Source organism: Mastomys coucha, unplaced genomic scaffold (genome assembly GCF_008632895.1).
Source record: "Mastomys coucha isolate ucsf_1 unplaced genomic scaffold, UCSF_Mcou_1 pScaffold21, whole genome shotgun sequence".
In the NCBI taxonomy this organism is placed as follows: domain Eukaryota; kingdom Metazoa; phylum Chordata; class Mammalia; order Rodentia; family Muridae; genus Mastomys; species Mastomys coucha.
Window position 1 is genome coordinate 96,570,792 of NW_022196904.1, and position 14,769 is coordinate 96,585,560.

Below are 14,769 nucleotides of genomic sequence, written 5' to 3' on the forward strand. Positions count from 1 at the left end.
TACACGGTGGTGATCCCCATGCTGAATCCCTTGATCTACAGTCTGAGGAACAAGGAGGTAAAAGAGGCCATGAGGAAATTGATGGCCAAAACACATTCCTCATTTTGAATAATATTCAATGTGTTTCTGTAAATATTTAAATAACATGCTGTTTTGGGGAACATATATATGCAGTAGTTATATGTTGTTTGCCTTGTTTTACATGAAATAATCTCTTGAATGTATGGTAGTGTTATGTTGATTAATGATGAATTATTTAATACTTTTTAAAGAGTTCAATAAATATAATCATTTGCACTAAATCTGGACTCAGTTCAAACGTGCATATTTCATAGTTGTGATACCTGGATGATATAGAATTATTTTTTTTAAATTCTGTATATTTTAGGTAGTCCATAATTACAAGTTACTTTCTCATATTTTTAGTATTGTTTTCTTAGAAATGTTGTTAATTAGTATTTTGGAATATGTCATGTGTTCCCTTTCAAACCAATTGATGACATTGTTGATGTTTCTTATTTTCATCTCCAGAACTCTTGTCAACTCTTGAACAGGATCACCATGCATCTGGAAATTGTGAATCTCTGCCCTATACACATGTCAGTGAGATTAATCAATCTAATCTTTGAAACTTTTATATACTCATTAATACTTTTCTTTATTTTTAAAAAGTTATCACAATTTCTGAAAGGTGTCATACCATTACTTTTAATAAAAGCACCTTAATTATATCAGTTTTAACATTTTCTGTATTTTGAAGTTCATTTCTTTTGTGATGTCCAACTCTGTTCCTTGGTGATGCTTGGGTTGTCACCTGAATGCTTCCTGCTCACTGCCATGGCCTATGATTGCTCAAGTAGCCATCTCCTCAGCAGAGTGTGGGAACACTCAAAACTGCAAAAGGAAGGGACATACTGTGAGAGAGAGAGGGAGTGAGGGAGAGAGAGAGACAGAGACAGAGACAGAGACAGACAGAGAGACAGAGAGAAAGAGAGAGAGGAGGGAAGGAACAAAGGCTACATCTAAGATCTTTAAATAACATTTTATTTTTATTTTACAATTCATATTAATAAGGTAACAGACTTTCATACATATATCATATTGGTTGTTTTTTTGTCTTGTACTTTACCAGAATGTCCCACAGAGTTTGTATCCCAAGGTGGTTTCTTATGTGGTTGGTTGTGTGAATGCTTGAAAAGTTGCTAGCAGCATACTGAGTCTGTTCTGTAGACTAAATGAGACAGCTCATTTCCTCCATGACAGCTTTTCTTCATGGAAAATTTCCTCTCCCCATGCATCCATCACTGAAATTATCTACCCCATCTCTTCTGGCACCATCATTGTGAACAGCACTTATCATTTCTCCTTCTTTAGTTTACATCCTCACCATCACCCTGCAGACATGATCCACTGGAATGAAACACAAGGCTTTCTCCAGGTGGACCTCTCTCCTCCTTGCAACCATTCTCTACTTTGAATTGATTGCCTTCATTTTTGTGGTTTAATCCAGCTATTCCATGGATGAGAGTAAGGTGGTTGAGTGCTACATAGTGATAATCCTCATGTTGAATCACCTTATCTACAGCCCAAGGAACAAAGATGTAAAGCAGGTTTTAAGAAGACAACTATTAGAATACATTCACAGGATATGTTCCTTTGGGTTAAAGATAACCTTTTATCCCATTAACTTATTCATTTATTCACTTTATATCCTGACCACAGCCCACTTCCTCCAAGTTCCAGACACACAAGCTCCTCCCCCACCCCTCCCCTTCTCCTTTCAGAAGGAGAAGGTTCCCACCTCCCCTGAGTACCAGCTTACCCTGGCACCTCAAGTGACTAAGGCCTAGGCATATCCTCTCCCATTGAGGCCAGATAAGGCAGCCAGTCCAGTTAGGGGAACAGGATCCACAGGCAGGCAACAGAGTTAGGGTAAGCACTTCTGCAAATGCCATCCACTTCTCCTTAACCTACATAGTTGATTTAGAAAGCAATTATCTATACTTACAATGTGTCATACCTCATCTTAAGGAGGCTAACTTTCATTAGCTCATCCATTCCTTACAACAACCCAGTAAAGAGGACTTAGTTTTCTTTTTCCTTTTTTTTTTCTTTTTCTTTTTTCTTTTTGTTTTTTGTTTTCTGAGACAGGGTTTCTCTGTGTAGCCCTGGCTGTCCTGGAGCTCACTCTTTAGACCAGACTGGCCTTGAACTCAGAAATCCACCTGCCTCTGCCTCCTAAGTGCTGGCATTAAAGGCGTGCGCCACCACTGCCCGGCTTAGTTTTCATTAAAAATAACTAACCTGAGGCTCCATAAAAGTAAGTAGCTAGCCCACAGTGGTACAGCTTAGAAGAAAAATGACTGTTATTTGAATCCAGAGGATTTGGATTCCCAAATACCGTGTTATTCCACTTTAATTTCCATAGCAGCTGTATTATGCCAAAAATCATGAATTCTCAGTATTAGGAAGTTCTGAGGGATTCTTTGACATAGATATGATCTCAAGTTTGTTTTAGTCTCTATGCACTTAGTCTATACAATAGAATACATGGACAACTCTATGCTTGCTTGGAAATGAAAAGGATTGCTAGAAAGAACTTTGTAACAGAGCCCCCTAGTGGTAAGATGTTCCCTAGCCGCTAAACCCACCAGCCATCTCTTCTCATTGAGTGTACATCTTAAATAAGGTGATGAGAAAGGAGAGATGGAAAAAAAGACAGATGGGGCACACACACACACACATACACACACACACACACACACACACACACACACACACACACACAAGAATCGGACAGCGGTGACGCATGCCTTTGACCCCAGCACTTGGGAGGCAGAGGCAGGTGGATTTCTGAGTTCGAGGCCAGCCTGGTCTACAGAGTGAGTACAACCAAGGCTACACAGAGAAACTCTGTCTCGGAAAAAAAAAAAAAGGAATGTTCTTGGGGCTGGTGAGATGGCTCAGGGGGTAAGAGCACTGACTGCTCTTTCAAAGGTCCTGAGTTCAGATCCCAGCAATCACATGGTGCCTCACAACCACCCGTAATGAGATCTGACTCCCTCTTCTGGTGCGTCTGAAGACAGCTACAGTGAATTATGCCCAAGTGAGGTCCTGAGTTCAAGTTCCAGTAGCCACACACTTGATGGCTCACAGCTACAGTGTACTCATACACATAAAATAAATACAATAAATCTTTTTTTTTTTTAAAGAATCAGTGGTGGAGTTACAGGGGGAGACAAGAGTAGCGGGGAGTGGAAGACATAGGAGAAAAAGAATCTCAAAACAGCATTTTGTTGGAAAGTCTCACAATGGTATCTATCATTCTATTCCAATAAAAAAAAAACTAAAAATCTGACTATCTTACTATGATATATTAAACATTTTCTAAAATTTCAAAACTAGGGCTCAAAGTTTCACACTGGCATTTGTGATCCTGATATTTTTGGTGTGTGTCTCAGTTACAGCCTCTGTCAAATAAGGTTCAGAACTCAGTGACACCAACAGTTCGAACAAGGTGAAGCATCCATTCAGCTATCCATTAGTGTGTTAGTTATTTTCTTTCACTCATATCAGACTTTCATTTAAGATAACTGTGTTTGATGATCCAAGGTAGAATTAGACATTGGGAGAAAAGGACGCCACTGTGGCTATTGACAATAAGCTTCCAGCATTCCTGGTTGAAAAATCAAACCTTAACAATATACTTACCAGTGGACTAAAACCACAAATATACAGTGTCCCGCAGGGCTTTAGTGGTGATCTTAGATTTTGAGATTCAGTAAGGCTCTTTAGAAGTGGGTTAACAAAGAATGGACTGTTATATGCAACTTAAAGTAGATGCTATACCAGTGAAGGAAAAAGAATTATTGCAAGTAAGGTTTGTGTGACAGAGTCTTAAGGCAGTAGAGTGTGGGCATGCTCAAAATTTTCAAAAGAGAGAAAATACCACGAGGGAGGGAAAAGGAGAACAAAGGTCACATCTAAGGTCCTAAAGAGATTTTATTTTATTTTTAAAAATCTTATTAATAAGGTAACAAGTTGTTATACATATTCCATGTTGATTGTTTCTTTGTCCTCTTATATCTTGCCTCCCCCTTCCTTTCGTTTCATTTGAGCCCCAATGCTTTTCTTTCCAGTTTGTTCTTCTCCATTCTACTTAAAGCTTCATTTTCCCCAAGTCTCATGGGCCCTTTTCTAGTTAGAGGCCAGAATTTTTGAAGTTTTGATGAAGAAAATAATTTATTTGGTTATATGGCTACAGTGGTTATCTATAGCATGACTTGGAAGATGGAGAGGTAGGAAATTCACTAGTGATTGCATTCATTAAGCTTCTTCCAGAACAATGGGTTATGTATATATGCACAAAATACATTGATATATACATTTACCACACTATACATATTTACTATATGTTTATATATTTATTATAATATTTAAATATTTATCACAAATTTTATATGCAATTTCATTTTAATTATAATTATATATGCAAAGGTGTTATATATGTATATTTCCATAATTATATAAGCATATATATATGTATGTGTATATAAAATAATAGAGAGATTAAGGAATTCTCTCATGCAAGCACGAAGTCTGTAAAGTAGGTGAGCAGCTTGACAATACTGATCAGAGTTGACATTGTTGATCTAGATTGATCTAGAGGTCTAGAGTTCCAAAACCGTTCCTTTTTCACAGAGCCTTGGCTTTTCTCTTAAGGCCTTTAACTGATTAGACGAGGGAAATCAATATTAGGAATTTGCTTTTGAAGACTGTCAGTCTAAATATCAAGAATGTCTTAAAAAGAGTATCAAAGGTATATATGGACTCATGTCTGACCAAGCACCTGGGTACCACAGCCTTATCAAGTTGATGGCTAAAGTTCATCACCCCATTGGAACTATTAATGATAAGTTAACTGTGAAAGAGGTTGGGTGGAAGCTGAAGCACTGACAATGAATATAGAGAGAAGTAAAAAAAAAATTGTTTTCCAAACATGCAAAATTTTATAACCAAATGAAGGAGTGCAGAGAAGGAAGATAAATTATTTTCATGCTTCTGGATCCATAAAATGATTGAATCACAGAGTCCCATACCAAGCTGTGAAGACCAAGCTGTAAGTCAAAGAAAGGAAGGAGAATCATTAGTGAAGTGGTGGCCATCAGTGAATCCAGGTAAATTAAGATTCTCAGGAGGATCTGAGGACATGGCTTGGTAATACACAGCTAGTTATTAAGTACCAGGCATTGGGCTTCATTCTCAGCACCACAAAGGAAAATGAAAGGTTTTCAGGAGAGCAGGTTAATCAGGGAGTTTTCATACTTTTTTTTTTTTCATGAGAAGCCTGCTTCTTTTCCCAAATCAGAAACCAGGGACCCAGATTAGAATGTTATGAATCTCATAATACCTATTCCCAGTAACAAAACAAAACAACAATCAACAAAACCAAACCAAACCAAACCCAGAAACAAACTCCAGATTTAGGCAATACATTCGTAAAATAAAGCTGAAAACAATTCCAGGAATCTTACTTGTCATTTTCTCTCAAAAATGTATCATCAGAAACAACTACTCTTTTTTTGTTTGTTTTTGTTTTTGTTTTGAAACAACTACTCTTACTATGCTTGTTGCAGGAAAAGTGTTGAAAACATAGACATCCTTAATCATTTGCATGTTCTATAATTGTAATTTATAGTAGATGACTACTTTTGAAGGCAAATTACTGCAAATAGAAATAATTTTCAGGAAATTACTTTTTACAAAAATAATTATTTTATTAATTATGAGTTTATTTAAATATATTACATATAGCTTACTATGAAAATATGATTTATTATTTAATAGCTGAGTATCTACTCTCTGTAGGTGCTAAAAAGCTTCCAAGTGGCAAATTATTTATCAGAACATATATTTCAGCCACAGGCATTTAGCTTCTTTTTGTTATTGTGTCTCTCTGTAGGATTTTAGTACTATACTAAATCCCACAGTATAATAGACATAATAGACAACACTTAAGAGAATATTTTCCTAGCAAGCTGTCTCTTCAGAGCACCTTTAATCTCATTGTTCCTGAGGCTGTAGATGAGAGGGTTCAACATGGGGATCACCACCATATAGAACACAGACACCACCTTGTTCTGGTCTGTGGAGAAGCTGGACTTGGGCATTGCATAAATGAATGTGATTGTCCCATAGAACAGAGTGACTGCAGTGAGGTGGGAGGTGCAGGTGGAGAAGGCCTTGTGTCGACCCTCAGAGGAGCGCATCTTCAGGATGGTGATGAGGATGTAGGTGTAGGAGATGGCTATGACAAACACTGTGACTATAATGACAAAGGCAGAACAAAATGAGGCAGGAACTATAGGGACATCGCCACCTGAACAGGAGAGTTCTACCAATGGAGCCAAATCACAGAAAAAGTGATTGACTTTATTTGGTCCACAGAAGAGGAGAGGAAAAAAGGAAAGAAGAAAGGAGGAAGCATTAAGAAACCCACCAACATAAGACCCTACAATCAACTGGATACAGACTTGTGTAGACATTTTGGTGGAATAAAGCAGTGGGTTGCAGATTGCTATAAAACGATCATAAGCCATGGTGGCCAGAAGGAAGCATTCAACTGTTCCAAAAAAAGCACCTGAGCCAAGCTGGATGGTACACCCAAGGTAGGAGATTGAGCTTCTCTCCACCAGGAAGTTGACCAGCATATTGGGTGTGACAGAAGATGAGTAGCCTATGTCAACAGAAGCCAACTGGCTGAGAAAAAAGTACATGGGGCGATGGAGCTGGGAAGAGACTCTGATGAGAAGGATGGTGCTGAGGTTCCCAGACACAGTCACCAGGTAGATGCACAGGATGATCGTGAAGAGGACGACTTTAAGGACTGGGTCATCTGTTAAGCCCAATAAAATGAACTCAGTCACTGCAGTGTGGTTCCCATCCTCCAGGAAAGCCATGAATTATAGCTGCTGATAGATTAAGGCTGTGATGGAGACAGTTCAGGAAGAGATTTATAAATATGTAGCACCATTCTCATTGACTCGTATATGGATACTATTATATATTTTATATACACATATAACATATAATAATTATATACAATACTTAATTGTATATAATGTGTATATAATATTGTGTATAATTGTATACAATTAAATGTTATTAAATGTGCTCAAAGAGCCTTAAAGACAAGGGTTTTAAAAGGAATCATAAGTAGAACAAAGTGATTACAACATCTAAATACAGGGTTATATGGTAAAGATTACAGGAAGTTGTAACATTTCCTGAATGCTTACTAAATTTTTAGACTAGAAGTTAAGTTTCAAATATAGAGATATTTTAATTTCAGGAGATAATATTATATACTTTTATTTCTTTTATTTTATAGGCAAGGAAACTGAGTTTGAAAATGTTAAATTACATCAGTTTACACAGGAAGTGAATCAGGGTATCAGATTCAGGCAGTCTGAACTCATTTCATTCATTTTGGAACTGTATTGCAATTGAAATCATCATTCCAGTCAAGTAAACAATAGTCATAGAGATGCTGAGTAAATGGGAGCAGCTGGTTAACTCTTCAGCCTTCTGATGCACCAGCAAGGTGTCCCCTGTGTTGTGTATTGGCTAAGGGAGACAATGTTTTAGAACAAAATTTAAACTGAGAAGTCACATATCTTTCATAGAACAAAGGCAACTTAGAAAGGAACTTAAAGTTATAAATAAAGTCACTATTTACAATTTTAAAAATATTTTAATATTTTCAATGTAGCCATAGTTTTCTGAAGTCATTTGAAATATCGTATGACTAATATTTCAAGTGTAACTATTAAGCTTTACTCAACAGCATTAAATCCTTTTCTGATGCCATTTTTTTTTATTTGAAGTATGCTAGAGTTAAATTTGGTTTTTAACATGTTATGCAGATGATAAAACTTCCAGCTTATAAAGTTAAAAGTGTTGCTGGAGAGATGGCTCAGTGGTTTTTGCAGAGGACCTAGATTTACTTCCCATAACCCACATTGGAGATAGCCCAGCACTGCCTGCACCTCCAGTGGGGTTCAAGGTACCCACTTTGTCCTCCATGGACATCAGGCACTCACACTGTCACAAATACATGCACACCTACATATACACATAAAATAAAAACATACTCAGGATCACTCACCTATAAGGCAGGTTGAATCTCACCCCTGCCACAGTGCTCCCACCCACCCCACCCTGACACAATTTGTCTTTATTTCCTTTTTTTGCCCAAAGTGTCTTTTGTCTGGGATGCTGGAGCATCCATATAATCAATAGATGAAGCAAATTGTTCTAAAAGAAACTTATTATTAGGGGATCCTATGACTACTCTTCTGGCCTCTGCAAATTCCAAGTGTTTAAAATTGTTCACTATTTTAGTTTTATGGCAGAATGCTATTTTAACATAGTTAGAGACATGTGATTTTTGGATTTAGAGGTAGAAAACTGGCCATGCTGGTTTGCCCGTGTGAACTCTACAATGAAAATTTAATTTACCACAGCTAAAGTTACTTTGTTACCTAACTTCTTGCTATATCTGCACTACTTACAAAGGACGGCTTTAAGATGCAGATACTATTTGAAGGAATAGTCCTCTTCAATGGTAAACAGAAATAATGTTTATTTATAAAAGCTCAAATCTTACCTGTTGAAAAGAAGAATCAATTTATCTTATGGTCATTATTATTGCATGGAGGCTATGCCATCTTTTATAAAGTTTGACTGAGGCTAAATCTCTGAAGTCAGAAATTCAAAAGTGAATTCAAATCCAGTAGGGAACAGGATCACAGCCTCAAGTGAATATTGAGTAGTTCAATTTGTATTAACACACTTAATTTTCAAGGATTCTATTTACCCTGAAATGTCTATTTTAAAGTAAGCAATGCTATATTTTTATTTAATGACTACAGTGAATAGAATACATGTTGTCCCATATGTAAATACTATTCCTAAGTTTACTTTGTTATTTCAGTTTAGCCCACCAGGCTCTGACGATTGTTTTGTTCCAAACTCAGGGTCACACAGATAGCCCTACAGAAAAACAAAGCAAAAACCTGTAAATATTGAGAACGAGATATGTACGGAAGAATGATGGCTGGCTAAGGTATGAAGAAAGTGGATTATGGGGAAGGAATTTATTATATACATAATGCATGTTTGAAATAGACAAATAAAATTTATTAATTAAAGATACAAAATTGAAAATATAAATATGTAATAAGTCTTCATTTTATAAATAAATGTTTTATGATAAATAAAGGGCATTTTACCTTTTTCTTTTTGGTTTTTTCAAGATGGGTTTTCTCTGTGCAACAGCCCTGACTATACTCAAATTCACAGTGATCTTCCTGCCTCTGCCTCCTGAGTGCTGGGATAAAAGAAATCCACCAATGCCACCCAGCTTTTTTGTTTTTTAGAAATACAGGGGTGGAAATAACATTTAAAATACATAACTTTTTATGGCCAAAGATGGAAAATGCATTCTTTCAATTTACATTAAACACTGAAGATAAGCTAATGAATAAAGTACTTTCCATGAATTTTAGATTTCCGAGAAAAAGGGAATAGGGAATAAACCAACTTTATAAACACAGATCATGCCAGGATGAAGAGATGGCCTGCAGTTTAGACACGTCTCCTCCGGCAGCAGAATGGAATTCAGTTGCAGCACCCACTTCAGGCAGCTCATAACTGCCTTTAACTCCAGCTCCAGGGGATCCTTTGACTACTCGTCTGGCCTCCACACATATATTATCTTAATTAGGGTTTCTATTGCTGTGATGAAACACATGACCAACAAGTAAGTTGGGAGGAAGGGCTTATTGGACTTACATTTCCACATGGTAGTCTATCCCTGAATGAAGTCAGGATAAGAACTCAAACAGGGCAGGAACCAGCAGGCAGGAGCTGATGCAGAGGCCATGAGTGGGTACTGCTTATTGGCTCCCTTCCTATGGCTTGCTCAGCCTTCTTTCTTATAGAACCTAGGACCACTAGGTCAGGGGTGGCACCACCCACAAGGGGCTGGGTCCTCCCATCAATAGCTAATTAAGAAAATGCTCTACAGGCTTGCCTGCAGCCAGATCTTATGCAGGCATTTTTGTAATTGAGTTTCCCTCCTCTCAAATGACTATAGTTTGCGTCAAGTTGACATAAATTTAGCCAGCACACATGGGACTATATACATAGACACAGACACAGACACATACACATACATAAGTAAAATGAAAAGAAGTAGTTAAACAAACAAACAAACAAACAAACAAATCCAGAGCGTGGTGAGCAGAGTGTGGCAGGATAAGCAAACCAATGGTTTCACATGGCAGTAGAGGGTGACTAGTGCTTGGTTAAGCAGCCTAGTGAGAAAAATCCAGACACAGCAGGTGATACCGGAGTGAGAATGGCAGAGGACCCATTGATGCAAACAGGGGAGGAAAGGCTACCAGACAGAAAAAATAAATGCAAAAAATCCCAGTAACTTCAATACATTAAAAATGAGGCTACGGTAAGCTATGCAGAGACTCAGGCCAGGGAAAAATGATTGCATTTTACTTTTTAAAAGAAATGGGACAGTGATAGAAATATTTTCCAGCAGTGCAAGATGGTATAATTTATATATGTGTGTTATGATGTGTAAATACAACCTGCCTTATCTTATGTTTGCCTTAAAATGTCCTTATTCTGCCACAAACAGAAAGTTTTCCTGGATATAGCACCCATGGCTGACAGTTATTTACTTTAGGGCTTGAACTATGTTACTCCACATTTTCCTGGCTTCCAGGGTTGCTGATGAAGACTCTGGTGCTCTTCTGACATGTTTGCCTTTGTACTTGAGTTCACATCTGTTCCTTAGAGAGTGTTTAATACATATTTTTTCCTGTGCATTTTTGACATCTTGTAGTATAGTATGTTGTGGGGGAATTTCTGGTCTATGTGTGACTATTTGGAGTTCTAAATCTCTCCTGTGCTTAGACGTCAGTTTCCCTGTCTAGATTCTAGGAGACTTTTCCTTTATAATTTTATTTAATTGATCCTCTGTGTTTTTGTTTTTTATTTATCTCAGCTCCTTCTTCTGTTCACTGTTTTGACTGTATGTTATAGTTCTTGTGGTTCTATTAATTTTTTCCTTGTTGCTGTCAGAAAATAGTGTTTTGCTGTCCTGCATTTCTGATACTCCTTTCCCTGCTGCACTGACTCGATTTGTGGTGCTTTCTAACAAGTCTTACCTTTGATTCACTGGCCTTCTCATTTCCAGCGTTTCTGCTTTTCTTTTTTAAATCTCTTAACATAATATTTTTATTGATTCTTTGGGAATTTCACATTACATACCCCGATCATATTCTCTTCCTAGTCCTTCCCTGTCCTCCCCTTACCCTTGTCCACCCCAGGAAATAAACAAACAAACAAAGAAAAAATGTTCAATTTGTGTTATTTCTTCACTGGGGCCCCGGACAAACACCCAGTGGCTTGTTTTCTAGATGGAGCTTAGTCCTTCTTCGCCTGCATCCCTGTTGGAAGTAATCTGTTGAGGGTGACATTCCAGCACCCTATCACAGTTTTTAAGAGTTTTTTTTCATGTAGTTTCCTGTCGAGGCTGTTACTATAATTGCTGGGAGGTTGGGGTAGAGATAGGCATTGCCACTGAAGCCTTCCATGTTCCTTTTTCTCAATTATGCATTTACCACCATCGATGTCACTGGGAAGGTAGTTTATTTGCTCATTAAGGACTGTGGAGCATGGATGCTGGGCTTCCACCTGGTTTCTGGTGTGAGCACAGACAATGAATAGGGCTCACAGTAGTAGTAGGGCCAGGAAATGGATAAGCCCTCTAATTCAGCTGGGATCAGAAACATCAACATGGCTTGCAGTTGCAGCATAAACCATAGAAGTCTACCTGACATTGTGTGGCAACATGGGCCACGGACATCAACACAGACCCAGCTGCAGTAGGATAAAGGACCCAGACATTTCCCTCTGTGGCAACATGGCTGTCACCATGGCCTTAGGTGGCAGTGTATGCCACTCAGATCTTTATAGCCTCTGGCAGCAGCATGGCCTGTGAACAACAAGGGTTCAGGCTGCAGCACAGACCACAGACCTCCTCGTGGTCTTCAGTAGTAGCATAGGCTATGGAGATCAGCTTTGCTAAAGTTTTCTGTAAGGTTGGTAACTTTATTATTATTATTATTATTTATTTTTTAAAGCTTTATTTATTTATTTATTTATTTATTTATTTATTTATTTATTTATTTATTTGAGTACACTGTAGTTGTACAGATGGTTGTGAGCCTTCATATGGTTGTGCTAAGTTGAATTTTTTGGACCCCTGCTGACTGCGGTCAACTCGTCTTGCTCAGTCCCTGCTTGCTCCGGCCCAAAGATTTATTTATTATTATAAATAAGTACACTGTAGCTGTCTTCAGACACACCAGAAGAAGGCTTCAGATCTCTTTTTGGGTGGTTGTGAGCCACCATGTGGTTGCTGGGATTTGAACTCAGGATCTTCAGAAGAGCAGTCAGTGCTCTTACCTGCTGAGCCATCTCACCATCCCAAGGTTGGTAACTTTTTTATCGATACTGCCTGTGTTCTCATTCATTTTTCTTCTGTTACTGAGTTTTCTCTCAGGATCTGTGACTGAATTTATCTGCTTATATGCATATTCCTCCATCTAAGTCATTAATCATTTTTTTAATCCAGTAAACTTTTTGAAGTCTTCAGCATTTATCTATTTTAGTGTCTTCAAGTTTAGTGGTTGAAGAGATAAGCTCTCCTAGAGCAATCATGCTACCTTGCTGAACCATGTCTCCTGGGTTCCTGTGCTACAATTTGTGCACCTTATGGTTTTAAAAGTTTTGAGAAGATATTCTTACTGAGTAGTATACTGTTAAAGGATCCATGCTCAATAGCACTTTGAGAGAAAATAAACCATTGAAACAGTAACATCATATCTTTTAAGACATAGAAATATACCTAAAATGAACTAAAACCTGCTAAGTCAACACCAAACACCATAAGCAGAAAATGATAAACCACTGCAGAGCATGCTATGAAATTAAAAATTATTTATGATAAGTGGAGAAATAATAAATGAAGGAGACAGATGAAGGGGGCTGGGAAAGTGGGGAAATAGAGAAGAAATAGGGTTAAGCAAAGAAAGGGGAAATGGAAGCTTCAATGAAGGAGAAAAGAGAAAAATATTAGTGAAAAGAAAAAGAAGCCACGCTTGGCGCAGCAGGAAGCAGCGGCAGACGCAGCCCGAGTTCCCGGCGCCGGTCTCGGCTCCAAGTCTTCTCCGGCTGCCGTCATGCTTGACTTCTTCACCATCTTCTCGAAGGTCGGGCTTGTGCTCTGGTGTTTCCAGGGCAGGAGCGACTCGTGCACCGGGCCTGTCAACGCGTAGATTCGTTCCGTACTACTGCAGGAACCGGAAGGTAACAACTCTTTCACTCATAAGGCTCTCACACTCAAGTATAAACTGGACAACCAGTTTGAGCTGGTGTTTGTGGTTGGCTTTCAGAAGATCCTCACACTGACTTATGAAGACAAATTGATAGATGATGTGCTGTTCCGGGATAAGTACCGCACAGAGATCCAACAACAGAGTGCCTTAAGTCTATTGAATGGCACTTTTAATTTCCAAAAAGACTTCCTGCGGCTCCTTAGTGAAGCAGAGGAGAGCAGTAAGATCCGTGCTCCCACTACCATGAAGAAATTTGAAGATTCTGAAAAAGCTAAGAAACCTGTGAGGTCCATGATTGAAACACGGGGGGGAAAAGACCAAGGAAAAAAGCAAAAAACAACAAAAAAAGGGGGCCAAAAAGGAAGGTTCTAATGGCCCTTTGGCTACCAGCAAAACAGCTTCCACATAAAAGTCAAGTCTCCCAGTGGGACCTGAGAATGGAGAACTTTCCAAAGAGGAGCTGATACGTAGGAAGAGAGAGGAGTTCATTCAGAAGCATGGGAAGGGTCTGGACAAATCCAGTAAGTCTACAAAGTCAGATATTCCAAAGGAGAAGGGCAAAAAAGCACCCCGGGTGTGGGAACTAGGTGGCTGTGCTAACAAGGAAGTCTTGGATTACAGTACTCCCACCACCAATGGGACTCCAGAGGCAGCCCTTTCTGAAGATATCAACTTGATTCAAGATCTAGATTGCAGCAGCTCAGATGATGAAGGGGCCACTCAAAATACCAAACCTAGTGCTACCAAGGGAACACTGGGTGGCATGTTTGGGATGCTGAAGGGTCTGGTGGGTTCTAAGAGCTTGAGTCGAGAAGACATGGAATCTGTGCTAGACAAGATGCATGATCATCTCATTGCTAAGAATGTGGCTGCTGACCTTGCTGTCCAGCTCTGTGAATCTGTTGCCAACAAGTTAGAAGGGAAAGTGATGGGGACATTTAGCACTGTGACTTCGACAGTCAAGCAAGCTCTACAGGAGTCTCTGGTACAGATCCTGCAGCCACAGCGTCGTGTAGACATGCTCTGGGATATTATAGATGCCCAACGTCGCCAGCGCCCTTATGTTGTTACCTTCTGTGGTGTTAACAGAGTGGGGAAGTCTTCTAATCTTGCCAAGATTTCCTTTTGGCTTTTAGAATGGCTTTAGTGTCCTCATTGCTGCTTGTGATACATTTCTGGGCTGGGGCTGCTGAGCAGCTTCGTACACACACCAGGCATCTGACTGCCCTCCATCCCCCAGAGAAGCATGGTGGTCGTACGATGGTGCAGTTGTTTGAAAAAGGCT

At 38.8% G+C, this 14,769-nt stretch overlaps 1 protein-coding gene and 1 pseudogene across 3 annotated transcripts in view; one reads left to right on the forward strand and one right to left on the reverse strand.

Moving 5' to 3' along the window:
- Positions 1 to 6,014: 6,014 nt before the first annotated feature.
- Positions 6,015 to 14,769, reverse strand: part of LOC116102755 (olfactory receptor 469) — a 15,653-nt gene continuing 6,898 nt past the window's right edge. Inside the window, exon 3 of one of the 2 annotated variants that reach the window (XM_031387783.1) lies at positions 6,015 to 6,877. In XM_031387783.1, the coding sequence (XP_031243643.1) occupies positions 6,015 to 6,877 (863 nt within the window). Of the gene's footprint in view, positions 6,960 to 14,769 lie in introns of those variants that run through there. The other variant, XM_031387784.1, reaches the window with a different exon arrangement.
- LOC116104096 overlaps positions 13,329 to 14,769 on the forward strand; it is a 6,936-nt pseudogene continuing 5,495 nt past the window's right edge. The window contains exon 1 of the transcript XR_004123698.1: positions 13,329 to 14,766. The product of XR_004123698.1 is annotated as a signal recognition particle receptor subunit alpha pseudogene (transcript). The remainder of the gene's footprint in view (positions 14,767 to 14,769) is intronic.